The 16,360-nt window shown below is 44.2% G+C and overlaps 1 protein-coding gene across 1 annotated transcript in view; it reads left to right on the top strand.

The window, feature by feature from the left end:
* Positions 1-16,360, top strand: part of LOC311226939 (eukaryotic translation initiation factor 3 subunit E) — a 61,459-nt gene that overhangs the window by 28,029 nt on the left and 17,070 nt on the right. Inside the window, exon 8 of the mRNA XM_084312402.1 lies at positions 273-397. Within this exon, the coding sequence (XP_084168528.1) occupies positions 273-397 (125 nt within the window). The remainder of the gene's footprint in view (positions 1-272; positions 398-16,360) is intronic.

Below are 16,360 nucleotides of genomic sequence, written 5' to 3'. Positions count from 1 at the left end.
ATTTCCCTCCCCCGCAGTCATCTACAGTATATTTGAGTGGCTGCGTGGGGTTTTGATCGATGGTTGTTTAGGAAAGATGGATCATTTGTGAGTTTTTTTTGTGTATTATGGATGAACATGACAGTTTCCATGTTGCTATCTCAGAACAGACACTAAATCAGTATTTCAGGCAAATATCAATATTTTAGCCTAATTCTCTCCCTCTCCCTCCCTCCCTCCCTCCCTCCCTCCCTCCCTCCCTCCCTCCCTCCCTCCTCCTCTGTCCTCTCCAGTCTGTGAGCTCCCCCCTCCAGGCTCTGCAGCAGAGGACCTGGCTCATCCACTGGTCCCTCTTCGTCTTCTTCAACCACCCTAAAGGCAGAGACAACATCATCGAGCTCTTCCTCTATCAACCTCAGTAAGTATTAGGATGGAAATAATTAGAATATAAAACAAATCGAGCCTTTCACCGGGAAAACTCTTGATATTTGTAACCCTTGGGGTAGGGCAGTTCTCGAAGAAATTCTTAATTTCATTGTATTTAATTTATTTAAATGGTAAAGAAAAGCACACCGACACCATAACGGGTCATTGAAATACTCCGAGGCCCTGCACAGCAAACATGCATGTTTTCAGAGGGTTCCTGTCCAGCAAAGTGAGCTTAAAGAAGAGGACATTTTAACATGGTGGTTATTTAGAGGAAGGAGAGGGGAAAGGCGGAAAATATATGGTGAAAGAAGTCTTAAATTTAATTAATTGTTGTCGCAGTCGGAGGCGTCGCTGGTCCTGGTGTAGGCGAGCGCTGTGATTGGCCCACTTGCCTCGAGCCATGCATTTCCGCTTTTACCTTGCTCTCATATGGAGATTAGCAAGTGGAACTATATGCTCAAACCCCCACAACCGTATCGGATAAAGAATCTACGTGGACGTCTAAAATGGCCTGAATACCAAGGCAAATTTAGAAATGGAACCACAGTTTGATCACACAATGGGAGCCAGTGGGAAGCCAGTGCTTACTGCGGTGAACAGAGAATCTGACTAGTTCAGCTAACAAGCCAGTGTTTACTGCGGTGAACAGAGAATCTGACTAGTTCAGCTAACAAGCCAGTGTTTACTGCAGTGAACAGAGAATCTGACTAGTTCAGCTAACAAGCCAGTGTTTACTGCGGTGAACAGATAATCTGACTAGTTCAGCTAACAAGCCAGTGTTTACTGCGGTGAACAGAGAATCTGACTAGTTCAGCTAACAAGCCAGTGTTTACTGCGGTGAACAGATAATCTGACTAGTTCAGCTAACAAGCCAGTGTTTACTGCGGTGAACAGATAATCTGACTAGTTCAGCTAACAAGCCAGTGTTTACTGCGGTGAACAGATAATCTGACTAGTTCAGCTAACAAGCCAGTGTTTACTGCGGTGAACAGATAATCTGACTAGTTCAGCTAACAAGCCAGTGTTTACTGCGGTGAACAGATAATCTGACTAGTTCAGCTAACAAGCCAGTGTTTACTGCGGTGAACAGATAATCTGACTAGTTCAGCTAACAAGCCAGTGTTTACTGCATTGGCCGAAGCCAATGCGGCACTTTGTTTTTATTGATGCCAAATGTAGCTTCCACAGCTAGTATACTGTTGCCTTAATAGTCATAGGACTTTTTGGACTAATCGATTAGTTGATTAAAATCCGTAAAAGTGTGTTGACAACGTGCAAGCATGCAAAAGGACCTCTTTTAATCTAGTGTTTACCAATATGACCCATTGCATCAGAAGAAAATCGAGGCTAAATGTCTCATAAGGAAAGCCAGAGCAGGGGAGCTGCACCTCAGCTGAACCTTGGCTCTCAGGGTTGTTGGACTAGGAAGGTTGACCCAAATGGGCACAGAGCGGCTTAGCTGGCAGACCGGCCCAGATCCTGTGCGATCTGGAAGAAAGTTTGACACATTTTTATAAGGCTAACTTGAGTGTTGAGAAAGCCATTTTCTCTTAATAGCCTTTTTGAGGGGGGGTGGTCTTCTTTATGAACCCTGCTGGTATTTTTAAAGTGGTTTCAGTCCCCGTGTTTTTGTGTCGTCTGTTTACTCTTCAAGCCGAGGAGGGAGGCCATGCGTATCGCAGATCGGAAACTATATTCACTGTTAAATCCCCCCCCCCCCCCCCCCCCCCCTCAGTTGTGATTGTAGGTTTGTGTAATTGAACAGATGATTGTGTTCCGCCGACAGGACGACCAACCACAACACAGCGCGCAGAGACGCCTGGTTTCTGTGAATTTCTGTCAGTTTCTTTTTATTTGATGGTGGATGATTAAGGAACGGCTGCCCAATAATTACTCCCAAAAAGCTCACCCTAGCCATCTGTGTGGACAAACTTGAGGTCGTCTTTTTGTGCTTTGCAGTTTCACAGTGGAGAAAACCCTCATGTTTCCTCCAGTGAGGCTTGACTTGGCCTCCTATCTCTCATGACCATCACTTCCTTTGGCTGCAGTCAGTGACCAGAGGCTGGTTGGGCTACAGTACCTCTGCAGTCAGCAGTTTCTGCCCAAAAGTTGTGTTTGTGTGCTAACGAGAGACTGTGCCGGACGAATGATGCTGTGGTAATGCAATCCAAGCACTCACTGTGGCTCGTCTGTATCAGTAGATTTTCATCGTCGTCTTCTTCTCCTGATGGGCCATGAAATGAGGAATATGTCCCTCTGCCCTGTTCTCTCCGTCTCTCCATCCCTCCCTCTCCCTCCGTCATCCACCCCCACCCTCTCCTACCCCTCCACCCCCACCCTCCTACCCCTCCACCTCCACCCCCACCCTCTCCTACCCCCACCACCCACACTCTCAAAAGATCTTACCGTGGGCCGGTTGGATCCCCAAAAGGATTTCCCAGTTATCGATCGCCATCTGGTAGATCGATGTGTCCATTGGCTGATGATATATTCCTTTACTGCATAGTGAATTCGGCGTCGCAAAAGGTATTCCAAGCTACAGGCTACACGTATAGATTCCAGCTAACAGTAAACCCCATTCAAGGTAAAAAAAAATTATAAAATAAAGCACCGTTCTGCCACAGGGAACACTGCTTTATCGAGACAGCGCCCCTACGAGGATCTGGCCGGTAATGCACTTTTCAGAATTCCAAAAGTGGGGTAAATCTGCAGTGCCGCTCGGTGACATTGAGTAGGTTATTAACCCTTTCCCCGCCAAAAACGTTGTTCAAGTTCATGCGAATTCTGCCAATAACGGCGTACGACGTGATTCTGATCATAATTTCATATTTTCGCCATGGTATTCATATTTTACTCATGGAGCCTTGTCAGATGCTGTGGGACTCAGCACAACTCTGCAACGCTTCAATACTGCCACCTGGTGGCTGATCGGCGAGTTGCCAAACCGGAAATGCCCGTTGCAGCTCGGTCCGTCCCCAATTCCGTCCGGCCACTCGTTTATCGTCGCAGGACTCAATACACACACCGTGGATATGGATCTTTGCCATAACTCAATAATCTACATGATTTGGGCGTGTATTAGTAATATACAAACCAGAAATGGATCGCCTAGATCCCCACCACATAACTGGGATCTGTTTGCTCCACTCTCATCGCCCAACGGTACGAGGAGACTGATGTGAGTTTCAGCGTTTTTGTTTATCATTTTCGATACAAACTGCTCTGATCAATATATCACCCATACTACATGAAGCATCTAACGACTATCACGGAATTATAAACGATGTTGAATGGGCCATAGTAATGTCAATTTAGCAATACAATTAAAAAAGTTATAGCCCTGCAAAGAAGGTGAACATCTCCATAGACTTACAGTACTGGCAGAGATCAAACAGCGATGGATATAAGCGTGGCAGAGAATGGGTTAAAATGGAATAAAAGCCAAAACAACCTTGCCACGAACATGTCCGTGGTTGGCCGGGAACCAGTTAAACAGACAACATAACATATCAAAGTGCTTGACTTAAACTTAAACATAACATATATGAAAGTGCTTGACTTAAACGTAAGTCTCTTGTAACATAAAAAATAGCGTCATAATTTAAAATAAGTTACGTAAAAAAAATTTAATAATAAAGAAAATATTTAAAAAAAATGTAACCCTCATGTTGTGTTAGGAATTGGCACCACTGACCGTTGTTAGCGGGTCAATGTTGACTCGGGGTCTAACTCAGTCCTGACCACTAAAAAGAAAGGAGTATCATTCAATATAGTTAAAACTACATCCTAACTAACATTATATGCATTCATAACCATATAATCCCATTGTAATTAGATTTGATGGCCCCCGAGACACATCATGTCCCTTATTTTTAAGATGAAAATGAGGTTGTTCAATCATAATATACTAAATGTGAAACCCATAGATAATAATGTTTTCTGACTACCGGTATAATAGAACAATATTAGATTATAACTTCTGACCATGAAGTCCCCTAAGTATTCCCCCCCGACTCCACCACCACCATGAAGTCCCCTAAGTATTCCCCCCCGACTTCACCACCACCATGAAGTCCCCTAAGTATTCCCCCCCGACTCCACCACCACCATGAAGTCCCCTAAGTATTCCCCCCCGACTCCACCACCACCATGAAGTCCCCTAAGTATTCCCCCCGACTCCACCACCACCATGAAGTCCCCTAAGTATTCCCCCCCGACTCCACCACCACCATGAAGTCCCCTAAGTATTCCCCCCGACTCCACCACCACCATGAAGTCCCCTAAGTATTCCCCCCGACTCCACCACCACCATGAAGTCCCCTAAGTATTCCCCCCCGACTCGACCACCATGAAGTCCCCGCTCCTTTCTTTCCGCTCCGCGAGTCCCAGATAGGCGCGGTGACTCGTGCAGCATGGCTCGCTATCGGAGCCCCCCCCTGGAGAGTGAGTAGGTGTAAGTTAATCAGGAGCACAGCATGGAGTGTTGTGGTCTGCCATAGAGTCAAGCGACTACAAAGGGAGGGGAAGGGTTTGTCTAAACCAGGCTGACGGTCGCCGCGCCACACAGCCTGCTTCTGTTTTTAGACCCCACATCACAACTGCCACAGGGCCCCCCTGTCCCTTTTAATTGTTCCAGCTAATTAAACCATTGTCGATGCTCTCTCTCTCTCTCTCTTCTCGCTCTCTCCCCCCCTCCCTCCATTCTTCTCTCTCTCTGTTCTTATCTGGCCTAGGTTAATCTATAGGAGCCATGTTCCTCTCTGGCCTAGGTTACTCTATAGGAGCCATGTTCCTCTCTGGCCTAGGTTAATCTATAGGAGCCATGTTCTTATCTGGCCTAGGTTACTCTATAGGAGCCATGTTCTTATCTGGCCTAGGTTACTCTATAGGAGCCATGTTCTTATCTGGCCTAGGTTACTCTATAGGAGCCATGTTCCTCTCTGGCCTAGGTTACTCTATAGGAGCCATGTTCCACTCTGGCCTAGGTTACTCTATAGGAGCCATGTTCTTATCTGACCTAGGTTAATCTATAGGAGCCATGTTCCTCTCTGGCCTAGGTTACTCTATAGGAGCCATGTTCCTCTCTGGCCTAGGTTACTCTATAGGAGCCATGTTCCTCTCTGGCCTAGGTTACTCTATAGGAGCCATGTTCCTCTCTGGCCTAGGTTACTCTATAGGAGCCATGTTCCTCTCTGGCCTAGGTTACTCTATAGGAGCCATGTTCCTCTCTGGCCTAGGTTACTCTATAGGAGCCATGTTCCTCTCTGGCCTAGGTTACTCTATAGGAGCCATGTTCTTATCTGACCTAGGTTAATCTATAGGAGCCATGTTCTTATCTGGCCTAGGTTACTCTATGGAGCCATGTTCTTATCTGGCCTAGGTTACTCTATAGGAGCCATGTTCTTATCTGGCCTAGGTTACTCTATAGGAGCCATGTTCTTATCTGGCCTAGGTTACTCTATATGAGCCATGTTCCTCTCTGGCCTAGGTTACTCTATAGGAGCCATGTTCTTATCTGGCCTAGGTTACTCTATAGGAGCCATGTTCTTATCTGGCCTAGGTTACTCTATATGAGCCATGTTCCTCTCTGGCCTAGGTTAATCTATAGGAGCCATGTTCTTATCTGACCTAGGTTACTCTATAGGAGCCATGTTCTTATCTGGCCTAGGTTACTCTATAGGAGCCATGTTCCTCTCTGGCCTAGGTTACTCTATAGGAGCCATGTTCCACTCTGGCCTAGGTTACTCTATAGGAGCCATGTTCTTATCTGACCTAGGTTAATCTATAGGAGCCATGTTCCTCTCTGGCCTAGGTTACTCTATAGGAGCCATGTTCCTCTCTGGCCTAGGTTACTCTATAGGAGCCATGTTCCTCTCTGGCCTAGGTTACTCTATAGGAGCCATGTTCCTCTCTGGCCTAGGTTACTCTATAGGAGCCATGTTCCTCTCTGGCCTAGGTTACTCTATAGGAGCCATGTTCCTCTCTGGCCTAGGTTACTCTATAGGAGCCATGTTCCTCTCTGGCCTAGGTTACTCTATAGGAGCCATGTTCTTATCTGACCTAGGTTAATCTATAGGAGCCATGTTCTTATCTGGCCTAGGTTACTCTATGGAGCCATGTTCTTATCTGGCCTAGGTTACTCTATAGGAGCCATGTTCTTATCTGGCCTAGGTTACTCTATAGGAGCCATGTTCTTATCTGGCCTAGGTTACTCTATATGAGCCATGTTCCTCTCTGGCCTAGGTTACTCTATAGGAGCCATGTTCTTATCTGGCCTAGGTTACTCTATAGGAGCCATGTTCTTATCTGACCTAGGTTACTCTATAGGAGCCATGTTCCTCTCTGGCCTAGGTTACTCTATAGGAGCCATGTTCCTCTCTGGCCTAGGTTACTCTATAGGAGCCATGTTCCTCTCTGGCCTAGGTTACTCTATAGGAGCCATGTTCCTCTCTGGCCTAGGTTACTCTATAGGAGCCATGTTCCTCTCTGGCCTAGGTTACTCTATAGGAGCCATGTTCCTCTCTGGCCTAGGTTACTCTATAGGAGCCATGTTCTTATCTGACCTAGGTTAATCTATAGGAGCCATGTTCTTATCTGGCCTAGGTTACTCTATGGAGCCATGTTCTTATCTGGCCTAGGTTACTCTATAGGAGCCATGTTCTTATCTGGCCTAGGTTACTCTATAGGAGCCATGTTCTTATCTGGCCTAGGTTACTCTATATGAGCCATGTTCCTCTCTGGCCTAGGTTACTCTATAGGAGCCATGTTCTTATCTGGCCTAGGTTACTCTATAGGAGCCATGTTCTTATCTGGCCTAGGTTACTCTATATGAGCCATGTTCCTCTCTGGCCTAGGTTAATCTATAGGAGCCATGTTCTTATCTGACCTAGGTTACTCTATAGGAGCCATGTTCCTCTCTGGCCTAGGTTACTCTATAGGAGCCATGTTCCTCTCTGGCCTAGGTTACTCTATAGGAGCCATGTTCTTATCTGGCCTAGGTTACTCTATATGAGCCATGTTCCTCTCTGGCCTAGGTTACTCTATAGGAGCCATGTTCCTCTCTGGCCTAGGTTACTCTATAGGAGCCATGTTCCTCTCTGGCCTAGGTTACTCTATAGGAGCCATGTTCCACTCTGACCTAGGTTACTCTATAGGAGCCATGTTCTTATCTGGCCTAGGTTACTCTATAGGAGCCGTGTTCTTATCTGACCTAGGTTACTCTATAGGAGCCATGTTCCTCTCTGGCCTAGGTTACTCTATAGGAGCCATGTTCTTATCTGGCCTAGGTTACTCTATAGGAGCCATGTTCCTCTCTGGCCTAGGTTACTCTATAGGAGCCATGTTCCTCTCTGGCCTAGGTTACTCTATAGGAGCCATGTTCCTCTCTGGCCTAGGTTACTCTATAGGAGCCATGTTCCTCTCTGGCCTAGGTTACTCTATAGGAGCCATGTTCCTCTCTGGCCTAGGTTACTCTATAGGAGCCATGTTCTTATCTGGCCTAGGTTACTCTATAGGAGCCATGTTCTTATCTGACCTAGGTTACTCTATAGGAGCCATGTTCCTCTCTGGCCTAGGTTACTCTATAGGAGACATGTTCTTATCTGACCTAGGTTACTCTATAGGAGCCATGTTCCTCTCTGGCCTAGGTTACTCTATAGGAGCCATGTTCCTCTCTGGCCTAGGTTACTCTATAGGAGCCATGTTCCTCTCTGGCCTAGGTTACTCTATAGGAGCCATGTTCTTATCTGGCCTAGGTTACTCTATAGGAGCCATGTTCCTCTCTGGCCTAGGTTACTCTATAGGAGCCATGTTCCTCTCTGGCCTAGGTTACTCTATAGGAGCCATGTTCCTCTCTGGCCTAGGTTACTCTATAGGAGCCATGTTCTTATCTGGCCTAGGTTACTCTATAGGAGACATGTTCTTATCTGACCTAGGTTACTCTATAGGAGCCATGTTCCTCTCTGGCCTAGGTTACTCTATAGGAGCCATGTTCCTCTCTGGCCTAGGTTACTCTATAGGAGCCATGTTCCTCTCTGGCCTAGGTTACTCTATAGGAGCCATGTTCTTATCTGGCCTAGGTTACTCTATAGGAGCCATGTTCCTCTCTGGCCTAGGTTACTCTATAGGAGCCATGTTCCTCTCTGGCCTAGGTTACTCTATAGGAGCCATGTTCCTCTCTGGCCTAGGTTACTCTATAGGAGCCATGTTCTTATCTGGCCTAGGTTACTCTATAGGAGCCATGTTCCTCTCTGGCCTAGGTTACTCTATAGGAGCCATGTTCCTCTCTGGCCTAGGTTACTCTATAGGAGTCATGTTCTTATCTGACCTAGGTTACTCTATAGGAGCCATGTTCCTCTCTGGCCTAGGTTACTCTATAGGAGCCATGTTCGCCGATAGGGAGTGGTTGCGATACAATTAACGTTGATTGGCCTGTCACCTTGTGTGTGTGTGTGTATAGGACTGACTGACGTTGTTTCCACAGGAGTGTGCGCGTTGTCTAAGGTTAGAATCAGCCTGTACCAAGGCCTTCTCTCTGCTGCTGCTCAGCCCTTAGCCAGTTGACCTGTGGTTTGAAAAACAAGGCCAGTATGGATCGTGTTTCAGCTACTGGCCAGGCCCCTGCTCTGCTCGGTGATCTGTAGCCACACCACCCGGGGTTTCCTTTGCTTCATCTTTCACATACACCGATAGAACATAAGAAAAGCATATATCACAAAGAAAATGTATCATAGAATGGAGAAAAAACATGTATCATAGAATAAAAATAAATGTAAAACAGGAGATGAAAAACGAGAGATAAAATCCAGTTAGAACAAAAAAATCTGGGTGTGCATGTATTCAAGCTGTGCTGTAGCCAGGGCTGTACGTAAACTTTTTTTGCACATAGCACTGATGCTACAGAGGTTGATAGTTTTGTAGCACAGGCCAAAATCTTGTAGCACAAGTATAAAAGGTGTTATATTTGTAACAGTCACAAATGTGCCTATTGTATTTGTGTTATTTAGTTGCAGTGCCATGTTTGGCTGTCATTTTCATGCTGACAAGTTGACGTCACACAGCCACACACGTTACGTGTAAGGAATTATGGGATTTGGTGTTGGGTGTATGGACTCTACTAGGGGTGGGAATCACCAGTTTCATCACGATACGATATCGATTCTTTGGACAACGATACGATATTTGCCGATATCTGCCACGATACGATACAATGCAGGTGCCTGCAATCGATATGAGATGATATCATAAGCCCATTTAACACAATCCGTAACATTTAGATCAACTCAAAAAAGGTAACAAAAATATAATTTGAAAAAAAAATGTTTAGCTCTTCCAGACATTTAAATGAAAAACTATTTATTGTTTTGAATACAAATAGACCTCCTGTTCACTATAAATTGCCACGTTTTGATATTTTGAGCTTTAAACTTTAAGTAAATTTTTTTTGGAACATGCAGCCTAAAACCCCTTCCTCTCCCAAACCGTTCCTGCAATTGTTTTATGTTGCATGATGATCATGAATACATTTATTATGTATTGTATTTATGTTTAAATATCAACATTATCTGTCCACCCTCAGTACATTTAGTATCAATATAATATACTCGTCTGACTTCATCTGATGAAATGAAACCCATAGAACAACTCTACAACAGAGCATTGAAGGTATATGACAGGAAACAGTACTCATACCACCACTGTAAAATCCTGGATAAGCATCAAATTTTAAATTTTGAAAACCTCAGACGTTATAAAAGTTCCTGCTTTGTATATAAATGCCTGCACAGATTAGCCCCTCCCCCTCTCAAGGAGTTTATCCACGAGAAAAGGAACACTGGATTAGCCACTAGATCAAACACCAGAGGGGATTGTGAGGTCCATTTTAGAAAGACCGCCTTCAGCAAAAATTGTCTATCGATAAAGGGAAGTGGAACATGGAACAGCCTTCCGGTCCCCTTAAGGGAATGTCCCACCCTGTCCACCTTTAAGGGCCAACTCAGGAAATGGCTGTTAGACAGCCAAATATGCACTCATTAGGGATGTTAGTGATGTTGTACTGACTGAATGTCATGTTAGTGTGGTCATGTCAGTGATGTCAGTTTTTATGAATGAACGTTGTATGGTCCGTTTTGTGTTTGTTTTATGTTAGGACTACGGGTGGAAATTAGCCCTGTGCTATTCCCGGCATATTTACGTCCTTATCATGCTGTGATGTTATGCATACACATGTAAATGATGTTCATTAATTTGCATTGTCCTTAATAAACAAATCTTAATGATCTTTTCAAACGCACACACACACAGAAGGGAGAATGCCCCCTCCCCTCCCCCCTCCTTCTCAGTCCCCTCTGCTGTCTCTCTCTATCGCTCTGAACAGGGTTTTAGCTTGTTGTTAGCTTATGCTAACGTAACGTTAAATCCGGTCTTAAACACGACGTGGTCATAAAGGAATGGCGAGGATTGCAAAGCATGTTATATGCATTTGACCCTGTTGCGGAATAAAACGGCAGGGATTTGTTTTGGGTGGCGAAATAAGCACACTATCCTTGCTCTGTTTCAATGTCCGCGTTCCAGGTGCTACTGCTACTGCTGTGTGCTGTGGAGCGGAGCGGATATGAGTCACGACACCACAGATTTTCAAAATAAGTATCGAAATGAACTGAGCGTTGTTAGTTGCCGGAGCCATAGATATTATAGCTGGAGCTGCGCTTAGGCGGAAATGAGACCCGCGACAGGATTTTCAAAATAATAGTATCGATATGTAGGGATGGGTACCTTTCACATTTGAACCGATACCGGTACCGGTACCTGTGAATCGATACCGGTACCCAACGGTACCTTTTTTCTGTACTTTAGTCTCAAGAAATTTAATTTACCTACCTCAGTTGTGAAAAAAAAATCCAAACTTCAAATAACTACAATTTCGACAGTTTTCGGCTTGCCATTGCTCCGACTGCTTTGTTGTTGAATCAAGTCAAATCCTAGGTAAGCATATATTGTGCGTGTGAACGTTGACATGAAAAGAAAAAAGTAAAAAAAAAAAAAATTAAAAAACCCTTTTTTTTTTTTTTTTTTATCTCACTTGATTCGATACTCGGTAGTACCGACGTGTTTCGGTTCGGTACCTCAAAAGTACCGAATTCGGTACCCATCCCTATCGATATGAACCGAATGCCTATCACACCAGTGCTACTGAAGTAAATCCATTCATCGCACAGACGGATGTTGCTGTAGCACGTGCGATATATATATCGCGCACTGTACAGCCCTGGCTGTAGCATGAATAAAAAATGGGGGACCCTGATGTAAACAAGACTAAAGTCTTTCTCTGGTCTGCATCCGTACTGTATTGTACCCATTCTGCAATCTGTTAATACAATTTTCAATCAATCAATCAATCAATCAATGAGACTAAATTGTATTGTGTGTGTGAATGTAAATAGTGTTTAAGATTTCTTTTAAAACTAGCCTTTTCTTTGATGTTCCGAACATCGCTGGGAAGACAGTTCCAGGATACTATCTCCCTATAAAATACTGCCCTTTTCATAAAGTTAGACTTGGGTAGAGGTAAATTAATCAATCCACCACTTGCCCCCCATTAGCATGTTCTTGGTATCCAGGGGCATCTATGGACCTCGGGGAGTGTATCCCCAGTGTCAGAAATAGTGTGTCTGTTACTATGCTTGAGTAAATTGTAATGAACCAAAGAAGAATATAAATTATTATTCGTTTTTTTCCATCTTTGACAGTGAATAACACCATGTTCCATGTGCAAAATGCCACTGAGCTCAATCAGCACCACCTTGAGATCAAGTGTACTAAAAATCTAAGCAAGTGAACAAAGGGCAGATGATTTACAGGGTTTTTTGTAGATGCAGTACTGAATTTTGCCATCCGGACACATGCAATATGAAATATGAATATAGAATACAGAATATCAGGCCTATAAATTACCTTATTATGGCCAAGTCATACTTCTATGTATCGGGCCAAATCTCCTCTTTCCAATGGCAGAGTTAAATCTGGATTTAGTACCACTAGGCGCCTGGTATAGGGCAGAAAATACTGAATTAAATCTACTGTAAGTACAGTTACTTTTTTACTAATGTCCATAGCGCCATCGGTTTTTACCGGATTGAGACGTATTTTTCCCTAGACGTTCACAGAAATAATCACATCAATATGTCTTTAAAAAGAAATTGTTGGACTTTCGTTGCCTGGGGCTGGTGTGAGCTGGATAGTGTAGTTTTATGAACTGTAGATGTCCATCAAAAGCGATGGGTCTCCTCTTTCTTAGGACTACAGCGATTTTGTGGGCGGCTACGTGGCGTAGTGGGCAAGGCCCTCGCCACGAAATTCTGGAGACGCTGGGCTCGTCAGTTAGAGCCCAGCGCTCCACATTTGCTTTCAGTTTAGCTGGTCGTCCGTACTAATACACATTGGCCGTATTAGGGGGTGGGAAACTGATGGGTGGGGATCGGGCGTTGTGGACAGCGACTCCTACAGGTCGGTTGGTGCACCTGCACAGTAGAATCAGGAAGTGTCGGGGGCAGCGTGAGCGACTGAGAGATCGAGCTGCGCAGGTGAAAAGATGCGACTGCTGTTACCTCAAGTACCGGAGGGGACTTGTGCTATGTATGACTTAGTCCACATTGCAGCCGGCTTGTGGGAGGCAAGAAACAGCGTCCGTGACAGGGGAGGGTTGAATTGGATGATACGAAATTGGGATGGGAGAAAATATAGAAAATGGGAGAAAAAGTGGATAAAAAAAAGGACTACAGCGATTTCATGACTGCTTCCTGTCCTCGCGTATAAATCCTCAGATTTCTGGAGATTTTTATGAGCTCATATTTCGCTAATAACTCTTAACCTCTTTAGCCCGAGCGGCCCGTTGGTGGACTGCTAATGACATCACGCCATGAATCCATCTCTACAGACTATAATGTTTATTTTTTCTTTTTTCAAATGTAGCCAAGAGTAAAGACCTTAACCCTGTCAAAACAGCAGTCATAGTGTATATTTTCAGAAATACGTTTGTTTACCAATAGGTTAAAGTGTTATTAGTGAAATATTAGTTTTGGAAATGTATTCAGAAACTAGCGAATATCAATGGAAGGTAATGCACGCCGCCATTTTGTTTGTAGTCATATGAGGGGAGGAGAACCAGAGCTTTCGAATGCCGTTGGAATTTTGAAAAACGACGCTCCTGTCAATCAAATTACTTCTGGATTTCCTTTTTTATTTATCTTATTTTTGGGGATTATCTACCACTGTAACACTTCCTCCGGTCCTGGTCCTGTGGGACATTCTCATTCACAACCTCCCATCAATAACCCTCAGTCAACATTGCCAACCGGTGGGCTGTTGCAGATCTGGCATCAGCTCACACACCAACTTATTGTTATTTATTGTCAGTTGTGTTTGTTGTGTTTATTGTCTGTTGTCTCCACTTTGTTAGTCTTGTGTTCCCCTGTCTGTGGTTTGTAATTATGTTTTAGTCTGGTTGTTTATTTGTTATTGTTTTCCCATGTACTCTGTGTTCTATTGTTTCTGTCTACCACACCTGTGTCTTGTTTGTAAATTACCCTCTGTGTCTATCAGTGTCTTGTCAATTAGTCTGTGTATATAGTCTTGTCTGTCCTGCCCTGCTGGGCGCGATCATTGTTAAATGTTACCTGTGTGTGTTAGTCGTGTATGTACCTTGTTGTGAAGTAAACTGTTCTTCGTCACGTTCTGTCTCCGGTCTCATCAATCCCTACTCTGCCATCTGGGTTCACCATGCCAAAGAAGCGTACTAATCGTAACAACCACACACCTGAATGTTATTGGCATAAATTAGAACACAGTTCTAATCTACCTTTCTGTGAACGCTTACATGTAGCAAAAATCTGCGTTGCAATCTGATGAAAAATGGCAGAGCAATTTCCATTATAAAAACGTAACTGTACTTACAGTAGATTTCATTCACGGTTTGTGGATCACGCCTGGTGATAGTAAATCCAGACTGCCATTGGAAAGAGGAGATTTAGCCCAATCCATAGATGTGCGACTTGGCTATAATAAGGTCATTTAGGTCGCTTTCACACCAGAGCTGTTTGGTCTGGACCAGACGGACCAGAGTTAGTTTCCTCGGGATAGTCCGCTTGGTTTGGGGTGGTGTGAATGCTCTGAAGAACTCTGGTGCGGACCAAAAAAACGAACTGGTCCGCCTGAAAAAGTAGGTCTCGGTTTGCTTCCAAGTGAACCCTGGTGCGTACTTCTGTGGTGTGAATGCTCATCGGACCCAAACGCAAGACCAAATATAGGAAGTGACCCGATAAACTGTGCATCTTGGGGAGAAGGAAACAAAACAAACACAGCGTACTTCACTGTGAAACAGAGAGAGAGAGAGAGAGAGAGAGAGAGAGAGAGAGAGAGAGAGAGAGAGAGAGAGAGAGAGAGAGAGAGAGAGAGAGAGAGAGAGAGAGAGAGACGTGAGTCCCTGCTGTCAGCGGAGTGTGCTGTGTGTGTGTGTGTGTGTGTGTGAGAGAGACGTGAGTTAGGGCTGGGCGATTAATCGATATTTCGATTAATTCGAATGAATGATTTAGGACGATTTTGAATTTTTTTTATTGATTAAAAAAATATATATATTTTATTTTTTAGTCACCTTTTATTTTACAAAAAGTGATGTTTGGTGAAAGTTAGATTTGCACTTTATTAATCCCAATAGGGAAATTCATTCTTGTTTGATGATCAAGAGGCACCTTTTATTTGTTTTAAGTGAAGTTTGGTGAAAAAGCAAGTTATTGCACTATTAATCCCAATAGGGACATTCATCTTTGTTTGATCAAGAGTAACCTTTTATATTATATATATATATATATATATATATTATTATCATTATTTTATTTTTTTTGTGAAGATTGGTGAAAGTTAGGTTTGCACTTCAATCCCAATAGGGACATTCATCTTGGTTTGATAATTGTTTTGTGTCAATTTACAATCGTAAATCGGATTTAAAAAAATAATAATCTGGGATTTTATGTGTAGGCCATATCGCCCCCAGAGCCCTAACGTGAGTGGAGGCTTCTGTTAACTAGGACCCAGTGAAGTCACAGACGGACACCGGGAGAAAGGGCAAAGGAACAGTGTTTTAGTTTTTCCCTCTCTCTCCAGTCACCTGACCTGGGTCTCTTCCATCTCTTCTCTGCAGGAGAGCAGAAATCACACAACCTTATAAATGTTGCTGCATGTTTGTGTTTCGCGGATTGCACTCCTGAAGGGGAGGGATTTCCACTCTCTATTGTGTCCAATAGACGAGCGCCCTTTTCGATGTGTTCGAATGTGGTGTGTGTATGGGGGCTTTCTCACTAACCATTCGGGGTCGAATCACAGCCCGATCGCACCCAAACCGGTCGCACCGCATCGCACCGGTCGTCCTATTGAGAACGCTCCCCCGCTCGCTCCAAACCTGGACCGCTGGAATAGGTGGTCTCGGGTGCGTGCCAGTGGGAGCGGGAGGCGTGGTAGCTTACTGTAATGCTTTCATGCTTGCTTGAATTTTGGGCAGATAAAAACATACCGCAACAACTGGACAATACCCACAAAAACTATATATATGGGCAATTTGGCGAGTTCAGACCTCAACCAAACAAGCATGTTGAGCCTCAGGGCTGCAGTGGATGAAAACATGAAGCCACGTTACGAGCACAATACTTCCCTGGCTCGCATTAGGCCTGGCAATTTTTTTGCCATTGCTAATGTTAGCTAATCGTCGGACATAACGTTAGCTCAGTAGGCTAAGAGTAGACAGAAGAGTAGCGCATGTGACGTCGGTAAACAAGCCACAGGCTGTTATGTAAGACCAAACACACCGCAGAGCGGGTCTTCTCCAACGACACAGTGAGTGTGGAGCGAAAATAACTGCTAGTATACTCAATCATTGCTGCTAGATTGTTTGTTTGTTTAATCA

The sequence above is a fragment of the Notolepis coatsorum genome, assembly GCF_963971535.1.
Source record: "Notolepis coatsorum genome assembly, chromosome: 4".
Classification (NCBI taxonomy): Eukaryota; Metazoa; Chordata; class Actinopteri; order Aulopiformes; family Paralepididae; genus Notolepis; species Notolepis coatsorum.
Note: the sequence above shows the minus strand (reverse complement) of the source record. Positions and strands in the feature narration are given on the sequence as shown.